The sequence below is a fragment of the Rhinatrema bivittatum genome, chromosome 2 (assembly GCF_901001135.1).
Source record: "Rhinatrema bivittatum chromosome 2, aRhiBiv1.1, whole genome shotgun sequence".
NCBI lineage: Eukaryota > Metazoa > Chordata > Amphibia > Gymnophiona > Rhinatrematidae > Rhinatrema > Rhinatrema bivittatum.
This window is the reverse complement of record NC_042616.1, coordinates 600,450,043-600,471,237: the sequence shown is the minus strand read 5'-3', so window position 1 is coordinate 600,471,237 and position 21,195 is coordinate 600,450,043. Positions and strand designations below refer to the sequence as shown.

General features: G+C 49.2%; 1 protein-coding gene across 1 annotated transcript in view; it reads right to left on the bottom strand.

The window, feature by feature from the left end:
- Nucleotides 1–21,195, bottom strand: part of CABYR (calcium binding tyrosine phosphorylation regulated) — a 223,807-nt gene that overhangs the window by 138,895 nt on the left and 63,717 nt on the right. The window contains exon 4 of the mRNA XM_029591145.1: nt 18,003–20,564. Within this exon, the coding sequence (XP_029447005.1) occupies nt 18,003–20,564 (2,562 nt within the window). The remainder of the gene's footprint in view (nt 1–18,002; nt 20,565–21,195) is intronic.

Genomic DNA, 21,195 nt, shown 5'->3' with positions numbered 1-21,195 from the left:
CGAAGTCAGTGTCCAGGCGGAAGGTCGTGGCAGGCGGTGTAGGTCATATCCATGTCCAGGCGAAGGTCATGGCAGGCGGCATGTGTCATAGTCAGTGTCCAGGCGAAGGTCGTGGTGGGTGGCGTAGCTCGTAGTCCGTGTCCAGGCGAAAGGCGTGGCAGGTGGTGTGTCATTAGTCAGTGTCCAGGTGAAGGTCGTGGCAAGCGGTGTAGCTCATAGTCAGTGTCTGGTCTGAAGTCAAGCCAAGGTCAAGCAGAAGAGGCGAAGAGGGCAGGAGTGAAGGTGGGAACTCAGGAACTTGCAGGAACTCGCAGGAAGCAAGGAGGCCTGTTGCCAAGCCATCTGCTGGGAGCCGGATGCAGCCTTATATAAGGCTGGAGCTGTGACATCATCAAGGAGGGCTGGCAGCATTTTCCCGCCACTGGCCCTTTAAGGATCAGGAGGAGACACACGCGAGCACCAAGGAGGAGCCTGTAGAAGGATGGCAGTGGGTGGTGTCCTGGCCACGGAAGAGGGGGAGGAGACTCCCAAAACTCCGGAACGGGACTTTTCACATCAGCAGCAGATCCCCGACGTTGCCAGAAAGCCTGGGCCCGCTGCCACCGCTGGATGGCAACAGGAGGTGAGAGAAGCCAGTCGCAGGGCTCCATGGCCAACAAGTGTAACACCCACGGCACAGCAAGGACCAAACACCACTTGCTAGAGTTGGTGACTGCGCACTGCCAAAGGCAAATCACAGAGTATGTGATGACGCCTTCCTCACCAGTGCTCTCCAGCACTTTGTGGTGCAGAATTCACAAGGAGGCTGAGACCTTGATGCGACAATGACAGAAACCTGGCATGGTTGAGAATTACACAGACAGGGAGAATACCACCTGCCATCCCCCGAGGCACTTGGAGTAGCTGCTTTGCCGTACCCGTCTGCGCATGCTGCGCTCCACTGTTACAATAACTCCCAGTGGAGTGCATAGGAAAAGTGTGATGACAGCATCCCCAGTACCACTGGGACTCTGGGTATGGCATGGTGGTGGGTGGTGTCCTGTGGCGTCACCCAGTCTAGTACCTGCTAAAGCTCCAAGAGGCTGGACACAGCCCTTGAAACTGTCGGGAATGGCTCACCGCTATTTCCCTCATGGAATGACAGCAGCGAAGTCCATGGCGACCGACTGTGCCCATATGCTCTGCTGTCGTGTCCAGCGGCATCTAACCACATCCACTGGTGCCCACAGTGCTCATTGCACTTTCGCACTTACCAACGATGGATCAAAACAAGGGCACCAAACAACACTGTATCCAGGGCTTCGATGCGCTTGTCCAAGTCTTGAACAGTTCAATGGTATACAGTGCCATCCCTGGCGCCACAGGCACCTGCGGACTTCAACAGCCTGGCAGCACCAACAAAGACCCCAGTGCCCGAAGGCATTGATAGACCGGCAGTACCAAGGATGCCTGGGTAGCCTGCAGCCGTAACACAGCCCCAACACGCCTCATTGGTGCCCAGAGAAACCGATGACTGACAGCACAATTGACTGTTCCCCTCACCTCACCTATCCATCCGAGGACTTCGATGTGGCTAGCACGATGGAATTCCTTGCCAGTGGCTATGGCTGTCAATAGCCTCAGTAATGCTCATTAATACCGATGGTGCCCGAATCAAGGCAGGTCCTCCGATGCCCCCCCCCCCCCCCCCGATCCCAGTAACTCAGGGCCCCCGAGATTATCGGCATCCATGGTGCCCGATAGCCATAGGCCATTCATGGGACAGCACAATCTCCTCAGTGCCCTGTTGGGAACTGCCAAGGAGTCTCAAGGGCACCAGACCACTGTGCCTGGATGCCTCGGCGTACCAGGGTACCTTGAGTAAATGGTGACCCCCTGCACTCGATCTATTCAAGGCCAAAATCCCTATCACTCGAGAACTTCAGTGGCACTCGAGGGCTCTCAAAAGCCCTGGCAGTTGACAGTCTCGGGGACGACCAGGGCTCTCATTGGCGATCCCAGTGCATCGTTGGTGGTGCTCGACATTGTCCAGAGTGGCAACGAAAGACATCTATGGCCAACATATACCCGGTGGCCTCCATGGCAGCCCCACAACTTGATAACATCGAAGGCATCGATGGTATCGGGGCAGCTTCTCACTGTGACAGCATCGAGGCCACGCACTGTGACAATCCCAAGGGCAGCTACTGCATCAAGGCCACACATCACGACGGCATCGAGGGCAGTCGAGGCATCGAGGCCACGCACCTCAAAGTCATCGAGAGTGGCCACTCGCCCCTCAATGGCATCGACATCAAGGGCGGCTCTGATGGCATCGAGGGGTACCATGACACTTGATGGCAGACCTGGTCCCTGACACTAGAGATTGGTGCCACTACTCCGCTACATCGAGGCCCAAGGAGCTTGATGACTCCGGTGCATCAAGACTCCACGTCCACAAATGCCTACTGCACAAATACCCTTATGGCATCGAGGGCAGTCACATATCCTGATGCCATCGAGGGTGCCCTGGCACCTCGACAGCATCAAGGGTGACCATGGCACTGAATGACAGTCCTTGTCCCCAAAGCAGTCCTGACAGTGATATGTCAGATCAATTGTATGCTAGACACAAATGTGCATGGGTACACAAGGTGCAGCAGCAAGCTGCTTGCCCAGGCTCCTGCTCACCCTCTTTCACAAGGAGCCTGCACTGCCATCACCAGCAAGCATTCAGGGCTCCTGCCCATGGAGACTAGTTCCATTGAATGTGGGGAGGATGAGCTCCACCCCCCCCCCCATAGGAACAGTGTGGTCCTTGACCTCCTAACTGTCTGAACCTCCATCAATGCCGATTGGTCAGTGAAACAACATGGAACTCCTGCCCAGGTAAAACTCAGGTGAGTCCCCAGACTCAGCAGCCTATCTCAGATCACCCATGGACTCCATTCAGTCAGTCCTGCCAGTACCTGACAAACGGACAAAAATAGACAGTACAAGGAGAAAACACAGATACTAAACTACAGGTGCAGTAGGAAGACAGCCTGAACCCAAACAATGGGCGCTAGGTTAGGAGAGCTAGGTTCTACACCTCAAACAGGATCTGAAGGACAGACTGGTTGAACCTACTGTTGCACTGGCCATCCCTATCTAGACATTAATGTGATGTGAATGTGTGGATAGAACTCCATGTCGCAGCCTTGCAGATATCCTCCATGGGATCTGCTTGCAAGAGGGCTACTGATGCTGCCATGTCTCTCACAGAGTGAGCCTTGACATGGCTCCCGAGATGCAGACCCGACTGGGCATAACAGAATGTGATGCAATCTGCTATCCAATCGGAACCTATTTGTATTACAATGGCAATGTCCAACCTATTATCAAAAGAAACAAAAAGTTGGGCGGACTGTCTATGGGCTTTTGTACACTCCAGATAGAAGGCTAAGGCTCACTTGCAGTCCCAACTGTGCAGTGCTCATTCACCTTTGTGCGCATGGGGCCTGGGAAAGAATATTGGCATGACGACTGACTGGTTAAGATGGAAATCCATCACCACCTTAGGCAGGAACATGGGGTGCATATGCAAGACCACCCTGCTGTGATAAAATGTAGTATAAGGTGGATAAGTCACTAAGGCCTGGAGCTCGCTGCCCTGTGCGCTGAAGTGCCTGCCTCCAAAAATATGACCTTCCAGGTCAGGTATTCCAGGTCACAGGCGCACAGTGGCTCAAAGGAGATTTCATCAGCTGAGCTAACACCACGTAGAGGTCCCAAGACACAGGAGGAAGCCTTAGGGGAGGCTTCAACTGAAGCAGGCCCTGCATGAAACGTACAACTATAGGCTGTACAGCGATAGGTGTACCATATACACCATGGTGGTATGTGCCACTTGCACTTAGATGAACTCTAGCAGGGTCTATGCTCAGTGTGCATAATCAAAATTCTAGAAACTTTGACATAAGTTTTATGCATCAGGACTTCATCTGAAGATGTTACCCATGTGTAACATCCTACCATCCTGCTTGTCCTCGGAGAATCTTTGATGATCTGAAGGTAGCAAAGGTATGACATAGTGGTAACTAGAGTCAGAGGCTACATAGAGCGAGGCAAAAGGAGATGATAATGACCCTGAACAGGTCACTAGTGAAGCCTCACTTGGAGTATTGTGTTCAGTTCTGGATGTCAAATGTCATGGGAAAAGGATGGCACCAGCCCAGAGAAAGGCAACTAAAATGTTGTGGTGTCTGCATCAAAAGACATAGGCAATGAGACTTAAGGACCTAAATATTTATACCCTAGAGGAGAGACAAGAAGGATATGATACAGACATTTAAATACCTGAAAGGTATCAATAAAGCAGACGAGACAAACCTTTTCCAATGTAAAGAGCTGTAGAACTAGGGGTCATGATATGAAACTCCAAGCGGGTAGACTTAGAAATGTCAGAAAATACTTTTTCATAGAAAGGGTGGTGGATGCCTATTGTGCCATCCAGGAGGAGGCAGTGAAGACAAAAAATGATTACGGAATTCAAAAGGGCATGGGACAAAAACAGCAAATCCCTAGTGACTAAAGGATAGAAATGAAGCATTGGGGTAATCTATGGTACCTTTTCGGTATGAGGGTAACTAGCACAGAGCGGCAGTTACAACCCAGAATACCTTTCAGAGCAGATTAGATGGACCATTTTGGTCTTCATCTGCCATCATTTACTATATTATGTTTTTCTTTTACACAATCCTCTGGGTTAATATGTTCAGATAATTGTTAGCCAACTGGAAGAAGGCTGTATTCAATGGACCTCTGGTTTTCTTTCAACCTCCTATTCCATGCAACTATGTAAGAACTGAACTTGAATGTATGATAGGAACAAGAAAAGAAAGAAAAACAGAGTGATGCGCCTTGTTAAAAGCTGCATATAATTCTAGGAGAATGACAGTAGGTGTTTGAGAGAAGCAAATTAGTGAGTTTGTAAACATATGAGTGGAAGGCTCTGTAAAGTTAACTAATCAGGGAGCCACACTGACATGGGATGATGCATCAGAAAGTGTTAAGAGAGACAATCAGCTTAGAGCATTCTGCTTATCTGAAAGGAAAAAGGTAAAATTAATGATTAGATTTAATAATGAATCCGGCTAGATAAGTAGCTCAGATAAGTGCTGTGTATTGCCATGAAAATTACATCCACAGTTACATCCCTGGGTTGGGTCCTCCTCTCTCTGGGTTGGCCAGGTCTGAGAATGCTGCGGAAGCTGGAGAGGGAGTTACAGTTTATTTATTTATTTATTTAGAGGTTTTATGTACCGTCATTCCACGTGAAAATCATGAGATCACCACGGTTTACAGTATTGACTTTCACAAATTATATACTACATAACACAAATTATTGATTCCAGCAATATCATTACAGCACTTAATGACATCTAGTGGCTGGATTTAGGGTACCTGGTTGCAGGGTTCTGGAAGGATCTCTGAAGCATGGCCCACAGCCCAGGACTATCACCGTAATGACTGAACTAAACGCAAATTGGGAGAGGATATAAAATAGGTGTTGTGCTCCGCGGCCGTGGCGCCCCATGACCACGTCCCTCTACCTGCCTCTCAGCACCATGAAAGCCCCGGGGGAGGGCTCCGACTCAGGCCCGTGCTGCCCGCTGCAGGGGAAGCCGTCCTCCTTCCCTCAGCGGCGTCTCTCCTCCACCGGGGAGATCAAGATGGCCGCCGCCATGAGATCCAAGATGGCCGCCGTCAACTCATTTGCATTTAAAGGGACCTGGTCCCTTTAACTAGACTCACCTGTTTCCAATGATCCAGAGCAGAGGAAGTATATAGGGAGGCTTCCTCTGCTCATTCCTTGACTTGGCAACGTCGCCTGTGAGCTTTGTCCAGTCTGCTTGCTTCGGTGAGTTCTTTGAGCTTGGCTTCTGCTTTGTCTTCCTGGTTCCTGACTTCGGATTGGCTTACGGTGATTCTCTGGTTCCTGACTTCGGATTGGCTTACGGTGATTCTCTGGTTCCTGACTTTGGATTGGCAAGCGGTGATTCTCTGGTGCACGACTTTGGACTGGTGAGCGATGACCCTCTGGCACTTGACCTAGGACTCCCTCAAGACTCCGTCTCCAAGGGCCCACCTAAGTCCCAGCGGCCCGGGTCTCTACGGGCTCCTCCTGGGGGGACCGCGGGCTTCCAGGGCGAAGCTCCAGTTGGCCTTTGCACCGTTGCTCTGACCTCCATAGGTCCACCTAAGTCCCAGCGGTCGGGTCCCTACGGGCTCCTCCCGGGGGGACCGCAGACCACCAGTGGTGAAGAACACCGCCTCATCTCGTCTTTTCGTCGCCTCTGTATTCGCCTCAGCCTCCAGTGCCAAGGGTCAGCTGGTCCCGCCTCCTGTTCTGCCTCGCCACCCGACAAGAGAGCCTACGGACCCTCCGAAAGGTACACCACCCTCTTGTCGGCCAAGGGTCCACAAGCCCGAGCATAACAATAGGGGGAAAAAATCCCTGGGTAGTTGTGAATGAAGGCCTACTTCCAATTAAGTTGGAAAAATTAAGGGAGCAGAAGGAAACTGATTTAAAAAAAGGAATTAATGATGGATCCAAAGAAAATTAAAAAAAATATATAGGAAGGAGGTAACTGAAGATTAATAAAGGGAAAAGGGTTAGAAAATAATGCTAAAAAATAAATGAAGATATAGGGACAAGTAAGAAGCAGTAGGATAAATGTGGCTAATAGCTTTTCATTATCACTCTCAGGGGACGATGTAATAAGCTGTGCTTATTATTATTGTTATTAGTGCTGATTTTTTATGTGCTACAATTACTTCCGATGTAAGAAGGATTTTGGTGCCCCAAAACATGCACTAAACAGGAAGTAATGAGCTAATTTTAGCCCACCTGGCATGCCAATGCATGCTAATGACCTGCATATGAAATTGCTTCCAATGCAGGAAAATGCACTAAAAATTAGCGCACTTTTTTTTACATCCTGTTTAGCACTGAAAGCAAATGTTGCTTACCTGATGTAACAGGTGTTCTCACAGGACAGCAGGATGTTAGTCCTCACGAATGGGTGTCATCGAGGATGGAGCCCAACCACGGAAAACTTCTGTCATGCTGGGCATGCCCCTACTGGGCATGCCCAGCACGGCACTAACCCTGCAGCCAGCAGGGGTCTCCCTTCAGTCTTGTTTCAAAGCTACAGGCAGTGCCGAAAAATAAAATAAAAACGAACCCAACACCGCGGGGTGGCGGGCGGGTTTCGTGAGGACTAACATCCTGCTGTCCTGTGAGAACACCTGTTACATCAGGTAAGCAACATTTGCTTTCTCACAGGACAAGCAGGATGGTTGTCCTCACAAATGGGTGAGTACCGAGCTGAGGATGTCCTAACGTGCACCAAATGTACCCAATGGCGTGCAACAGGCACAACAACTGGGGTGGAATTTGGGAGTGGGCATCCGCACCCTACTGGGAAGGTGGAAGGGTGTTGGTACATCATGTTGGAAAAAGGTTACGCAAGACAGATTGGCCGAAGATGGAATCCTGTCTTCCAGCTTTATCCAAACAATAGTGGGCTGCAAATGTATGGAGGGAACTCCAGGTTGCAGCCTTGCAGATGTCAGGAAGCGGCACCGATCGAAGGTGTGCTACTGAAGTCGCCATGGCCCTCACAGAGTGTGCTTTAACACGGTCTTGAAAAGGAATGCCAGCTTGCTGATAGCAGAAGGAGATGCAATCCGCCAACCAGGAGGAAAGAGCCTGCTTAACCACAGGTTGCCCTAACTTGTTAGGATGGAAAGAGACGAATAATTGAGTGCTCTTCCTGTGGGCAACTGTACGGTCTAGATAAAAAGCTAGAGCCCGTTTACAGTCTAGGGTATGCAGAGTCTGTTCCCTGGAGTTGGAGTGGGGCCTGGGAAAGAAGATAGGTAGTATGATGGATTGATTAATATGAAACTCCGAAACTACCTTAGGTAAAAATTTAGGGTGAGTGCGGAGTACCTCCCGGTCCTGCAGGAGTTTAGTGTAAGGCGGATAGGTAACTAGGGCCTGTAATTCACTAACCCTGCGAGCTGAAGTGATAGCCAAAAGGAATAATACTTTCCATGTGAGATATTTTAAGTCACAGGAGTAAAGAGGTTCGAAAGGTGGTTTCATAAGGCGACCAAGAACCAGGTTAAGGTCCCAAGATGCGGCCGGAGGACGTAAAGGTGGCTTCAAATGGAGCAATCCTTTAAGAAAACGTGTTACAAGGGGTTGTACTGAAATATGGACACCCCCGATACCTTTATGGAAGGCGGCTACCGCACTGACATGCATTCTAATGGAAGAGGTCTTTAGACCTGATTCTGATAGATGCCAGAGATAGTCCAAGAATTTAGAGATTGGACAGGAAAGGGGATCAAGGGACTGAGAAGTGCACCATGATGTATACCTTTTCCATTTGTAGGAATAAGATTTTCTTGTGGAAGGCTTTCGTGAAGCGATCAGGACATGAGAAACTGAATCTGAAAGGTTAAATGGCTGAAGGACTAACCTTTCAACATCCATGCCGTCAGGGACAAGGCTTGGAGGTTGGGATGGAGGAGGCATCCGTCGTTTTGAGTGATCAGATGCGGGTCCTTTCCCAGAGGAATGTGCCTGCGGATGGAGAGATCCTGGAGTATGGGAAACCACACTTGGCGTGGCCAGTGCGGTGCTATCAGGATCATAGTTCCCCTGTCCTGACGCAGCTTCACGAGAGTCTTCGACAGGAGAGGAAGTGGAGGGAATGCATAGAGCAGACCGGTTGTCCACGTGAGGGAGAATGCATCCCTCGGCCGAGAGTGCTGGCTCCGAATGAGAGAGCAGTAATTGTCTACTTTGTGGTTCTGAGGAGACGCAAAGAGGTCTATGTGGGGATAACCCCATTTGTGAAACAGAGAGGTCGCTACCAAGGGATTGAGTGACCACTCGTGTGGTTGGAAGACACGGCTCAGCTGGTCTGCCAATACATTGTCTACTCCCGGCAGGTAGGTGGCCCTGAGGTACATGGAGTGGGAGAGGGCTTCTGCCCAAATCTGCGCAGCTTCCTGACACAGAAGGAAGGAGCCTGTGCCTCCCTGCTTGTTTATGTACCACATGGCCACCTGGTTGTCCGTCTGAATTAAGATTGCGTGGTTCGATAGGCAATCCTGAAAAGTCCTGAGAGCATAGCAAATTGCTCGCAGCTCCAGGAAATTTATCTGGTGTTTGGCTTCCTCTAGTGCAGGGGTCGGGAACCCATGGCTCGCGAGCCAGATATGGCTCTTTTGAGGGCTGCATCTGGCTCGCAGACACGTGTCGCCATACTTCGCGGTTCCCCGCTGACCCAGCTGCTCCCCGGTCCTCCGCCGCCCGGGCTTAAAATGCTGTCAGCCCGGGCGGAACGCGGCAGGACAGCTGGAGTCAGCGGCACCGGCGTGCTCTCTTCTCCTCCCCCCCCCCCCCCCCCGCGGCCCGGAAGAGGAAGTGGAGAGCATCGGGTGCCTGCGCGGGAAGAAGAGACCACACTAGCGTGGTCTCTTCTTCCGCGCAGGCACCCGATGCTCACCACTTCCTCTTCCGGGCCGCGGGGGGGGAGGAGAAGAGAGCACGCCGACTGGAGTCATCCGGGTGCCAGCGCTGGAGTCATCGGGTGCCTGCGCGGGTCTTCCCGCGCAGGCACCCGATGCTCTCCACTTCCTCTTCCGGGCCGCGGGAAGAAGAGAGCACGCCGGTGCTCTCTTCTTCCCGCGGCCCGGAAGAGGAAGTGGAGAGTATCGGGTGCCTGCGCGGGAAGAAGACTGCAGCGCGGCTCGGAGGAAAATGAAAATCTTCAACCGCGGCCGATGGGACTCCGCCTTCGCCTCCGCGAGGGCTGAAAATGATGGAGGTTAGCGTTGGGAGGTGGCTGCTGCTGCCGCGAGTTCCCGGGGGGGGCGGGGGGGGGGGGGAGAGAGAGAGTGAATGAGCGAGCAAGCATGTGTGTTTGAGATCCTGTGTGTGTGAGTGAGAGATTGCATGTATGTGAATGATTGAGAGCCTGTATATGTGAAAGAGAGTATGTCTGTGATTGAGATCCTGCCTGTGAGAGAGAGAGCATGAATGTAAGTTTACCATTGGGAACCTGTATGTGTAAGTTTGTAATTGAAAACCTGTTTGTTTGAAAGAGTATGTGTGTATGATTGAGATCCTTTGTGTGTGAGAGAGATCATGTGTATGTATGATTAAGAGCCTGTGTGTATAAGTAAGAGAGAGATCATGTGTGTCTGTGTCTGATTGACAGCTGGTTTAGGTGATGGAGCATGTGAGTATGTGATTGAGAGCCTGTGTTTAAATGAGAGAGAGAGACCATGTGTGTCTGTGTGTGATTGAGAGCTGATTTAGGTGAGGGAGCATGTGAGTATGTGATTGAGAGCCTGTGTGTAAATGAGAGAAAGAGAGGACATGTTTGTAAGCATGTGAATGAGAGTCTGTGTGTGAGAGAAAAAGACAGCATGTATTTATGTGATTGAAAGCCTGTGTGTGTGTAAGCGTGAAAAGATAGACAGCATGTGTGTAAATGTGTAATTAAGAGCCTATATAAGTGAGAGAGAAAAAACATTTGTATATGTGAGTGACTGAGAGCATGTGTGTATAGGTGTGTCATTGAGAGCCAGTGTGAGAGAGAGCGCTGGTATGTGACTGAGAGAGGAGAAAGTTCCAAGCAAACCACCCCACCTCCTGCTAATTCAGAACAATCTCAGGACACCTGGATATCAAACGTTCCCAGGTATGCAGAGCAAAAAAATTTTTGTATCCTTATTATTTTTCATTACTGGATCTTTGTGTCTGCTATTTTGAAATATTTTGTTGGTATCTGGAAATGTTTTATATGAGTTTTTAATTATTGGATATTCCACTCATCAGCTGTTTCGAAATATGTTCTTTTTGTTAGTACAGTTTTACTGCTGATGGTTTTATATTTCTTGATTTGTTTTATAAGGATGTGTGATGTTTCTTTTTTCCTTTGTTACACTGCATACAGAGACTCTGGCTTGTTGCAGTTTCCAATTCAGTTTTTGTCTGCATGCTTCTTGTTATGCGTTTTGGTCTCTTTATTCTATGTTAGGTGAGGGACAGCACGTGATTCAGGTGAGGTTTTCTGCTGGCGTGTAGTTTCTGTGTAGGACTCTATAGCAGCCTGACTTGGTCCGTTTTCCTAATAGGAGATGTATTGGTGTCTTAAGGCCTGGTGTAATATTTTCAGAGACTTATTGTACTTTAAAAGTGTGATCTTACATAAAATGCACACATTTACTTGTATTTAGTTTTAAACATATTGTATGGCTCTCATGGAATTACATTTTAAAATATGTGGCGTTTATGGCTCTCTCAGCCAAAAAGGTTCCTGACCCCTGCTCTAGTGACTAGAATCCTTGAGTTTGTAGATTGTTTACATGGGCTCCCCAACCGATGTTGGAAGCGTCGGTGGTGAGGATTACCTGAGGGTCTGGTGGAAGAAAAGGCAAGCCCTGTAGGAGGTTGAATTGATTTGTCCACCAGGCAAGAGACAGACGGAGTGCATCGGTGATGCGAACAATGGAGGACAGAGGCTGAACAGCTTGGGTCCATTGCAATCTCAGAGTCCATTGCGTGACTCTCATGGCCAGACGGGCCATGGGAGTCACATAAACTGAGGAGGCCATGTGTCCCAGTAGAATGAGGAAGTGGCGAGCTGTAGCTGTAGGTTGAGTCTGCAGCTGGCGAGCTAGGGACACAAGGGTTTGAACCCGTGGATGAGGAAGGAAGGCTTTTGCCTGTAAGGTGTCCAAGTCTGCCCCAATGAAGGATAAGGTCTGAGATGGGACTAAGTAGGATTTCTCATAATTGACAAGAAACCCTAGAGAAAGCAGAGTTTGAATTGTTAGGGTCAGGGAGGACCAAGCAATATGCTGGGTTGGGGCCCTGATTAACCAATCGTCCAGGTAGGGGTAGACGTGGATACCTTCCTTCCTGAGAAGCTGCAACCACCACAAGGCATTTGGTGAAAACTCGTGGTGCGGATGCCAGGCCGAAAGGGAGCACTCGGTATTGGTAGTGATTTCGGCCTACTAAAAAACGGAGGTATTTGCGATGAGACTGAGCTATCGCAATGTGAGTATAGGCATCTTTTAGGTCTAGAGAGCACAGCCAGTCCCCTCTTTGCAGCAGAGGGAGAAGCGAGCCCAGGGTTACCATATTGAACTTCTCTTTGTGAAGGTACTTGTTGAGAGCTCGTAAGTCCAGGATTGGTCGAAGTCCTCCTGACTTTTTTGGGATCAGAAAGTACCTGGAGTAGAACCCTAGTCCTTGTTGTGAGGGAGGAACGGGTTCTATAGCGTTTGACTGGAGGAGAAGGGAAACCTCCTGCTCTAGAATAATAGAGTGATCGGTGAGTCTCCACGCCTGCAGGGGTGGGGAGTCCGAAGGGAGAGTCAGGAAGTTGAGGTGGTAACCCTGTGCAATTATCGCTATCACCCATTGATCAGTGGTGATATGCTGCCATTTTTCTAGAAAGTGGCTTAACCGACCTCCTACTGGTATAGTTGGAAGAGGGATTTGCCATCTGCTCTCTAATTGAAAGTCAAAAACCCGATGCAGGGCCAGGTTGTGGAGCTGTTGCGGGTTTTTGTTTTCGAGACTGACGAGGCTGAGTTTTATGGTAAGGCCTCGCAGGCCTAGACTTGGCTAGTGGGGGATAATACTTTCGTGGACGGAAGAATGACTTTTTTGAGTCCTTCTTAAATGGTTGTTTAGAAGGCAAGTCAGAAGGAATAGATGAGAGCTGTTTAAGTGTCTCATGATGATCCTTCAGTTCTGCAACAATTTGCTGAATTTGCTCACCAAATAAATTATCCCCTAGACAGGGCAAATCAGAGAGCCTGTCCTGAACTTCTGGGCGAAGGTCAGACGACTTAAGCCAAGCCCAGCGTCTGGCAGAGATGGCCGTAGCAGAAAGTCTAGTGGAAGCATCAAAGATGTCATAAGCTGTTCTTATTTCATGCTTTCCAGCTTCAAACCCTTTATTTAGTAGGGACTGAAGCTGTGGCTGGAACTGCTCTGGTAAGGCATCTGAATACTCCTGCATCTGTTTCAGGATGACCCTATTGTATTGGGTCATATATAGCTGATAAGAGGCTATTCTGGAAATCAGAATAGCTCCTTGGTATACTTTCCTACCTATACTATCTAGGAATTTATTTTCCTTAGTAGGAGGTATGGAAGAATGTGGCTTTAATCTTTTAGCTTTCTTTTGAGCTGATTCTACCACAACAGAGTGATGATCTAATTGTGGTTTCTGATAGCCAGGTGCTGACTGTACAAGATAAGTAGAGTCAGCTTTTTTGTTCACTGGATCAACAGAACCAGGAGATTCCCAATTCTTTTTTAGAAGGTCCAGAAAAACCTGATGAATTGGAATAGAGGTGATGACTTTAGGGGCATCCAAGAATTGGAGCAACTCCATCATCTGGTGCCTGTCATCTTGTTCTGATTGAAGCTGAAAAGGGACCAACTCCGACATGTCCTTCACAAAATTTATGAAAGAGAGGTCCTCAGGGGGAGAACGCTTTCTACTCTCCACAGGAGAGGGTGGTGAAGGCAAATCATCGGTGTCAGTAGAGGTATCATCACCCCAGGTGTCATAAGGATCAGGCTGCTGACCTGTAGGACCATGAGGGGGCTGTATACCTGAAGGCCCCGGTTGAGGCTCCGAGAGATTCGAAGGAATTACCGGGGGCATTGAGAATTTCCTCGAAGGAATCGGTGCCGTCATCGAAAATCTTGGTGGAGCTGATGTGCGTATCGCCCCCGAGGAATGTATCGGTGGCGAGGGACGACAAGGCACCGATGGAACTACCCTCGAAGGGAGAGTTCGGTACGGTGTTTCTCCACCTGATGAGAAGGCTGTCGGTGACCCAGGTGTTGCCGGTGGAAGGGCATTCATAAGCGCTTCCATCCGAGCAAGCAGCGGTGCCAGTGCTGCTGGAATCGGGTCGGTGACCGGTTCCACTCTCGTGCCGGGGTCGGTGCCGAAGGAGTCTGGAACCGTAGCATCGCCTTATCGATGGCCTCCTGGACCAGCCGGTCCAGTTCTACCCAGAGACCTGGGGTAACAAGACCCGGCTCTACGGGAGAGGGAGGCTGAGGCTGAGCCGGAGGGACCACTGTCACCGGTGGAATCGCGGCTCCCAAACCCCGGAGGGGTAAGGGTTGCCTCGGTGTCTGCGAGACAGGAGTGGACGGTGCCACTTCTGGTCGAGACTTCTTCGATGGAGGCTTGGACAGCACGGAGGTCAATGACTTCGATTCCTCGACGGTCCGAGACTTATGACGTCGATGGCGATGTTTGTCTTTCCGATCCCCTCGATCTTCGGGGGAAGGGACAGGCGTCGATGGCCGTGAAGACGTCGATGGAGGACGGTCACCGGGAGGCTGTCGATGACGATGGGACTTCGACGGTGCCGGTTCCGATGACGTCGATGCAATCGACGGCGTCGGAGTATGATCATGGAAAAGGAGTCCCATCTTCTCCATTCTAGCTTTGCGACCTTTTGGTGTCATTAAGGCACATTTGGTGCAAGTCAGGACATCATGCTCACTCCCTAAACACAAAACACAGACTCTATGTGGGTCTGTGATGGACATAGTACGTGTGCAGTCCGGGCACCGACGGAACCCCAACGCCATGGCCATAGGCCAAAAATTTAGCCACGGGACGGTCGACTGCCAACAGGCCTCGAGGGCCAAATTCGACGGTAGTCGACAAAAACGACGGCAAAAAACTTACCGAAGTACCGCGGAGTAAAAATTGAAGAAGGGAGACCCCTGAGGGGCAATTTTTTCTTCAAGAATAAAGTTGAAGAGATTCCTGTCAGGAATGTGGTAAGAGCTCCTTAGCCGCGTGGCAACTGCTACGCGGAAAAAAGAAGACTGAAGGGAGACCCCTGCTGGCTGCAGGGTTAGTGCCGTGTTGGGCATGCCCAGTAGGGGCCAGTCAAAGTTCCTGAAACTTTGACAGAAGTTTTCCGTGGTTGGGCTCCATCCTCGATGTCACCCATTTGTGAGGACAACCATCCTGCTTGTCCTGTGAGAATCTTCATTTCAACCCCAGAGGCGAAATGAAGTTTTAACTTCTCATTGACTTCATTACATTACATTACATTACATTAATTTCACATCCTAAGTGGCTGATTTTAACTTCCCATTGACTTCATTAGGAAGTCAATGGGAAGTTAAAATCAGTCACTTAGGATGTGAAATTAATGTGAGTAAAAATAAAAGTATAACTAGGCCCAAGTGGGTGATCCCTCTCTCTCTTCTAGCCCCTTACTCCACATTCAGAAAATCGCCAAGCTAAGAATGCAAGCAGGCAATCCCCCTCCTACCCACACAAGTTAAAGTAGTGGCTGAGCCATCAATACCTCCACATCCCAAAGTAATACATCTATATAAATAAAAATGTTAAATAGTTTGTTCGTCGTCGCTAATCTCGCCAACCGCTTAACCGAATGCGTTCAAATTTGCACACAACATTCATTTACCATACGGGAAGGATCTTATACACTTACATTACATTTAGGTCACACCTGTGACAGGTAATACAAGTTTAAAAATTGCTTACACAAAACAGCGACATCTGGTGGCCGTCAGCGCAAGCGCAACCTCTTACACCTTTCACACACACTCACACACCACACACCACCCCCACACAGGGCTATTGTCTTTCATTCACACTCCCTCATAACACACAGAAATCCACACTCATCACACCACATGCCCCCACCCACACGCCTGCCAATGTCACTTACTTCACCCACCCTCCCAAAACACACCAAAACACGGATTCCTGGCTGCTACATTGGGAAGCCACGCATTTCACACACCCTCCAAATTTAAATTAAAGTACCCTCTTTCATCCACCCACGCACTGCACTCCGATCACTCATTACACCTGATACAAGTCCATGCTTCTCCGCCGGCACCACAGGAACGGTCCGGGACACATCGCATTTAGGGCCGTCGGATGCCAGCAACCAAAATGGCGCCGGCGGACCTTGCCTTTACTATGCTATACGGAGACAACAATGACGTCGGCACACCATGTGACATAGTAAGGGCAAGAGCCTGTCGGTGCCATATCCTCAGCGGATATTTGCCCTTACTAGGTCACGAATCCTGATGCATCCCTTTCACCGGTGAAGTTTTGCAACATGGCAGCTGGCGGAACAAACCCTAGCACACACCCTCACCACCGGCTGGCTGTTTACACAGGTAGCCGGGGAGGAGCACGGTGGGGGACCGTTCTTATTTTCCGCCGCACGTTTTTCACAGGGGGGGGCACTCATTCTCCATGTCTCCCGAGAGGGGGGCTGTAGTGTGGGTTGCTCTATTTCACCGGGTTGGGGGGGGGGGCCAAGAAGGTGTGCTTGCATATTTAAACTATTCTTTGCTGGTGCTGTTCATTTGGGGTAAAAAAACCAAAAAAAACCCCACAAACTGTAACCTTTACTGCTCTGTTCTGTTTTTTCAACTTTACCAGGCTCTGCCACAGCTGAACCGATTGCTTTCAAATTTGGACACAAGCTTCATCTCACATACGGCAAGGTTCTTCTACACTTACATTACATATATGTCACACCGGGGGCTGGTAAAAAAGTTTTAATATTTGGTTCCACAAAACAGCGACATCTGGTGGACGTAAGCACAAGCTCTTATACCTTGCACAAACGCTCACACCCCACACACACGTGACCAATGTTTGGGATTCACACACCCTCCGACCAGACACAAATCCACCCTCCTCACACCCCCCCCCCCCGCACACATGCCAATTGTACTTACTTCACACACCCTCCCAAAACACACAAAAACCCACAAAATTCCAGCATGCTACACCGGGAGGCCACTCACATGCCACATGTTTGCAATTCCCACACCTTACAAACTCACACAAAAACACCCTCCTCACACCCCCCACACCCATGACTTTTCTACTTACTGCCCACACTCTCCGAACGCACGCAAAACGGCAGAATAGTTCGGGCTGCTCCAGCGGGGGGGAGGGGGGGGGCAACAGCGCTCCGTGACACATCGCATACACTACGGCCGTCGGCTGCCAGAAATCAAAATGGTGCCGACGGCTCTGTCCCTTACTAGGACACTCGGGAAAGCCAATGGCGGCAGTAGCCCATGTGACATAGTAAGGGCGAGGGCCCGTCGACGCCATTTTCTGGACTGGCAACCGGCGCACCTTCGCCCTTACTATCTGAGCGAAACGACCGCTCCCATTGCTCCACCCCACTGACAGAGTAAGTTCTAACAGCCGTCGGAGACAGTTTCAGTGCTGGCTGCCGAGGGCCAGGTGCCAATACCATGCCGGAACGAACGCCCGCTCCACCGACTACCATTTTTGACAGGTATCGACGGGCCTGCAGGGGGGGGGGGGGACGTGGGGATGTTATTGTGTCCATGTTCGGGAGGGGGGGGCAGGGGGCGGTTATCCCCATTCTCTTTTCTTTCTTTTCCACTTAACCTGGCTCTGCCACTGCAACGCGTGGCCGGGTACAGCTAGTTTGTAATACATCTAATTCCCTATTCTCACCTCCCCTCCCCCCCCCCCCCCCAATCCCCTGAACTCCCAGATGTTACAAGGAATGTCAATGGGAAAAGGAGAGGACCTTACCTCCTCCCACTGGGCTGTTTTTAATGTCAGTACAGCTCTCAGCTGTACCAGCATTATTTAATTTTAATTTATTCACTTCACTCACCACTGACCAGTCCCTTCACAGACAGCATATAGTTTTAACACACAGTTTATTACATCAGCCTCTCAGATAGCTGGGGCAAGGAAGCAAGAAAAACACACAACAGAAAATTAAAGATACTTGTAACTGATTCATCTACAATGCAGTAACTTATTTAGAGCTGATGGCATTTATTCTACAGAGGATTAAAATGTAAAAAAATCTAATATTTTCAGAAACATTTAAAGTAATTTTCTTACTTGGGTCTCTCATGGACATGTCTTCTGCTCTTTTCATGTAAGGGTCAGATGTGTAGTACCTACTATCTTCCATAAAAGCTCGATCTGGTGACCACTGTGCCATATCTGCCATAGTCTGATTATATGCTGTACGATAACTTGCAGAATCAGCAGGTGCCCTATAAATTCCTTGCATGGGTGGAGCACCCGGGTACTGAAACTGAGTTGAACGAAGCTGTCTAGCATAATCTCCTGGCTGCTTTGGTCCTTTCTGGGAGGGGACTAAGATTTCCTGTGGAATTTGTTCAATATACAATGGGGGTACTTCTTCACATACAGGCACATCTTGCACCACAGTGGCAGCTGGAGGCTCATAGGATGGTATTTTAAAGGACATTGACGGACCTTTACTAATTTCAGGCATTCTTGCTTTAGAAGGTTCTGTCGGTCCATAATAAGCAGCTGGTGGTGGTTCAACTTGTATTAGCTTTGGCTCTAAAGTAGTATAAGTATCTGAAGTGGCCCTAACAATTCGGGCTACCACTGTATCTTGAGCAGGTAAGTAAGCACTACTCACAACTTCAGGGGATACACTTTCCACTGTAGTTTCAAGTAGAACCTTAGCAGTTTCTGGGGCAACTTCAGCTTTGACTGCAGTGTCTGCTGTTGGTTCTACAGCAGCTGCTTCTGCTACTGGTACGGTAGAGTCCACTGTTGGAGCAGCAGATGGTACAACCTCAACCTGAGTAACTGCTAATTGTGCAGCCTGAGAAATCACTCGCTCTGCTTTCTCAAAAGACTTGTCATCTTTAATGGCCTTTGGCTCAAGCTTCTCAAGAACTTTTTCTGCTGACAGAGTCTTAGAAACTGTTCGCTCCAATTTCTCAGGAGGCTTTTCAGTAGGTTGAACCACAGACTTCGAAATGGTTCGCTCCATTTTCTCAGAAAGCTTTTCAGTTGAGGTAACTGAAGTCTTAGAAACTGGCCTGTCCACTCTATCTGAAGATTTTTCACTTGTGATGGAAGTCTTAGAAAGCATTCTGTCTATTTTCTCTGCAATATTATCTGCCAGGACTTTGAAGGTCTTAGAGACTCCTCGATCCACTTTCTCAGAAATTGAAGTCTGTGAACTCCTTGAAGCTTTATCAATTTTCTCAATGGCAGTCCCATCTTCAGCCTCTGAAATCTTAGCAACTGCTGTCTCCGATTTCTGAGAGGTCTTAGACAACACTCTCTCCACTCTTTCAGAAATACTATCGGGTGCAAACTGTGATGTCTTAGACAATACTCTGTCCACTCTCTCAGAAAAATCATCAGTTTTGCCTGTAGTCCTTGTAACCCCAGCCTCACCATCAGGCAACACTTGTAATTTTTTATCTGCATCTGTTATTTCAGCACCTGAACTTATTTCTTGAGGAGCACCAGGTGCACCTTCAGCTCCTGGGCCTGCTACTTCCTGTTCCTCAGCCGGTGGTGCTTTTGATATTTCTTCTTGTTTTTCAGCACCAACTTCTTCCGGTTTAGCTTCACCGGCTCCTTCTGGAGCAGATTCACTAACTCCCTCAGGTTTAGGTTCACCAGCTGCTTCAGGAATAGCTTCACCACCTACATCAGCTGCAACTTCACGGACTGCCTCGGGTGCAGCTTCACCAGCTACTTCAGGTTTAGGTTCAGCGGCTGCCTCAGGCGTGGGTTCAGCAGCCGCCTCGGGTGTAGGTTCAGCGGCCAACTCGGAAGTAGGCTCAGCGGCTGCCTCGGAAGTAGGCTCAGCGGCTGCCTCGGAAGTAGGCTCAGCGGCCGCCTCGGAAGTAGGTTCACCGGCCGCCTCAGCTGTAGGTTCACCGGCTGCTTCAGGTGTAAGCCCACGGGCTGCTTCGAGTGAGGCACCACGGTCTGCTTCGGGTGAGGCACCACGGGCTGCTTCAGGTGAAGCACCACGGGCTGCTTCGGGTGTAGGCCCATGGGCTGCTTCGGTTGAAGGCCCTCTGGCTGCCTCAGGTGTAGGCCCATGGGCTGCCTCGGGTGTAGGCCCACGGGCTGCCTCGGCTGTAAGCTCAGCGGCTGCTTCAGGTGTAGGTACACCAGCTGCCTCGGTTGTAGGTTCAGCAGCTGCTTCAGGTGTAGGTTCACCTGCTACCTCATGTGCAGGTTCACCAGCTACTTCAGGTTTAGCTTCACCAACTGCCTCGGGTTTAGGTTCTCCAGCTTTCCCAGAAATATCTTCACCAATTGCCTCATCTGCCTTTCGTTGCAAATCACCACATTCCTCCTCTTGGAATTCAGGACAACTTATAAGAGGGTTTGAAATATCACGATGAAGACACGAATAATGTGATGGTTCAGTCTCAACTGCAGACATTTCATGATGTAGAATAATCCCTGACTCTTCACTAGTTTCAGTTCCTATGGAGTCTTTCAAGCTAACAGTCATTTCATCTTGGGCTGCTAGTGCGGGAGAGGTTTCTTGTAGTCTTTGGTCCTGCAATGGCGAAAGCACTCCTGCATCTCGTAAAACCTTTTCAGTGACCAGTGGAGTCATTCTTTTAAAATCCAGAATGTCTGTTCCTTCTTGCCATCCCTCTACTAATATGAAAGAATAATGTTTTGATAAATAGACAGTTCCTAATGTTTAAATATATAACTCATATACAAACCCCTTCCTCCCCTTCCTTGTTCACAAAAGTGAGAACTGATATTTTGAAATGCTCTACGTCTTTCATTAAAAGTGCACTTTAGCATACAGCCAAACAAAAATCATCAGTAATGAAATGCAAAGCACAAGTTACATTATGATATAAAAACTCTGACTATAAAAATTGTTTTTATAATGACAATGCTTCTATGATTTCCAGCTACATCCTGTTTCTGCTTTCTTTTTTCTGCCTTCAGATTCACTGTTTGTGCCTTTCACAGAGAGGATTAAGGTGCACCAGCTCTCTGACAGGTCAAAGCTCTATCACAGAGGGCACAGCACATTACTAACTTCCTCACTGAACTGTGACACCACGTTTGGAGGCCAATGCAATATAGTGCGCTCAGCCTAGCGCACAGCTTGAAGCACAGTTGGGCACGCGTTTTGGATGCACTAGAATAATTCCCGATGCAATAATGGAATCAGTGCGTCCAAAACATGCATCCACACCAGTGCATAGCTAATAGCACTCATCACATGTAAAAATGCCTTGTTGATGAGGCTATTCGCTACTATCTCCGA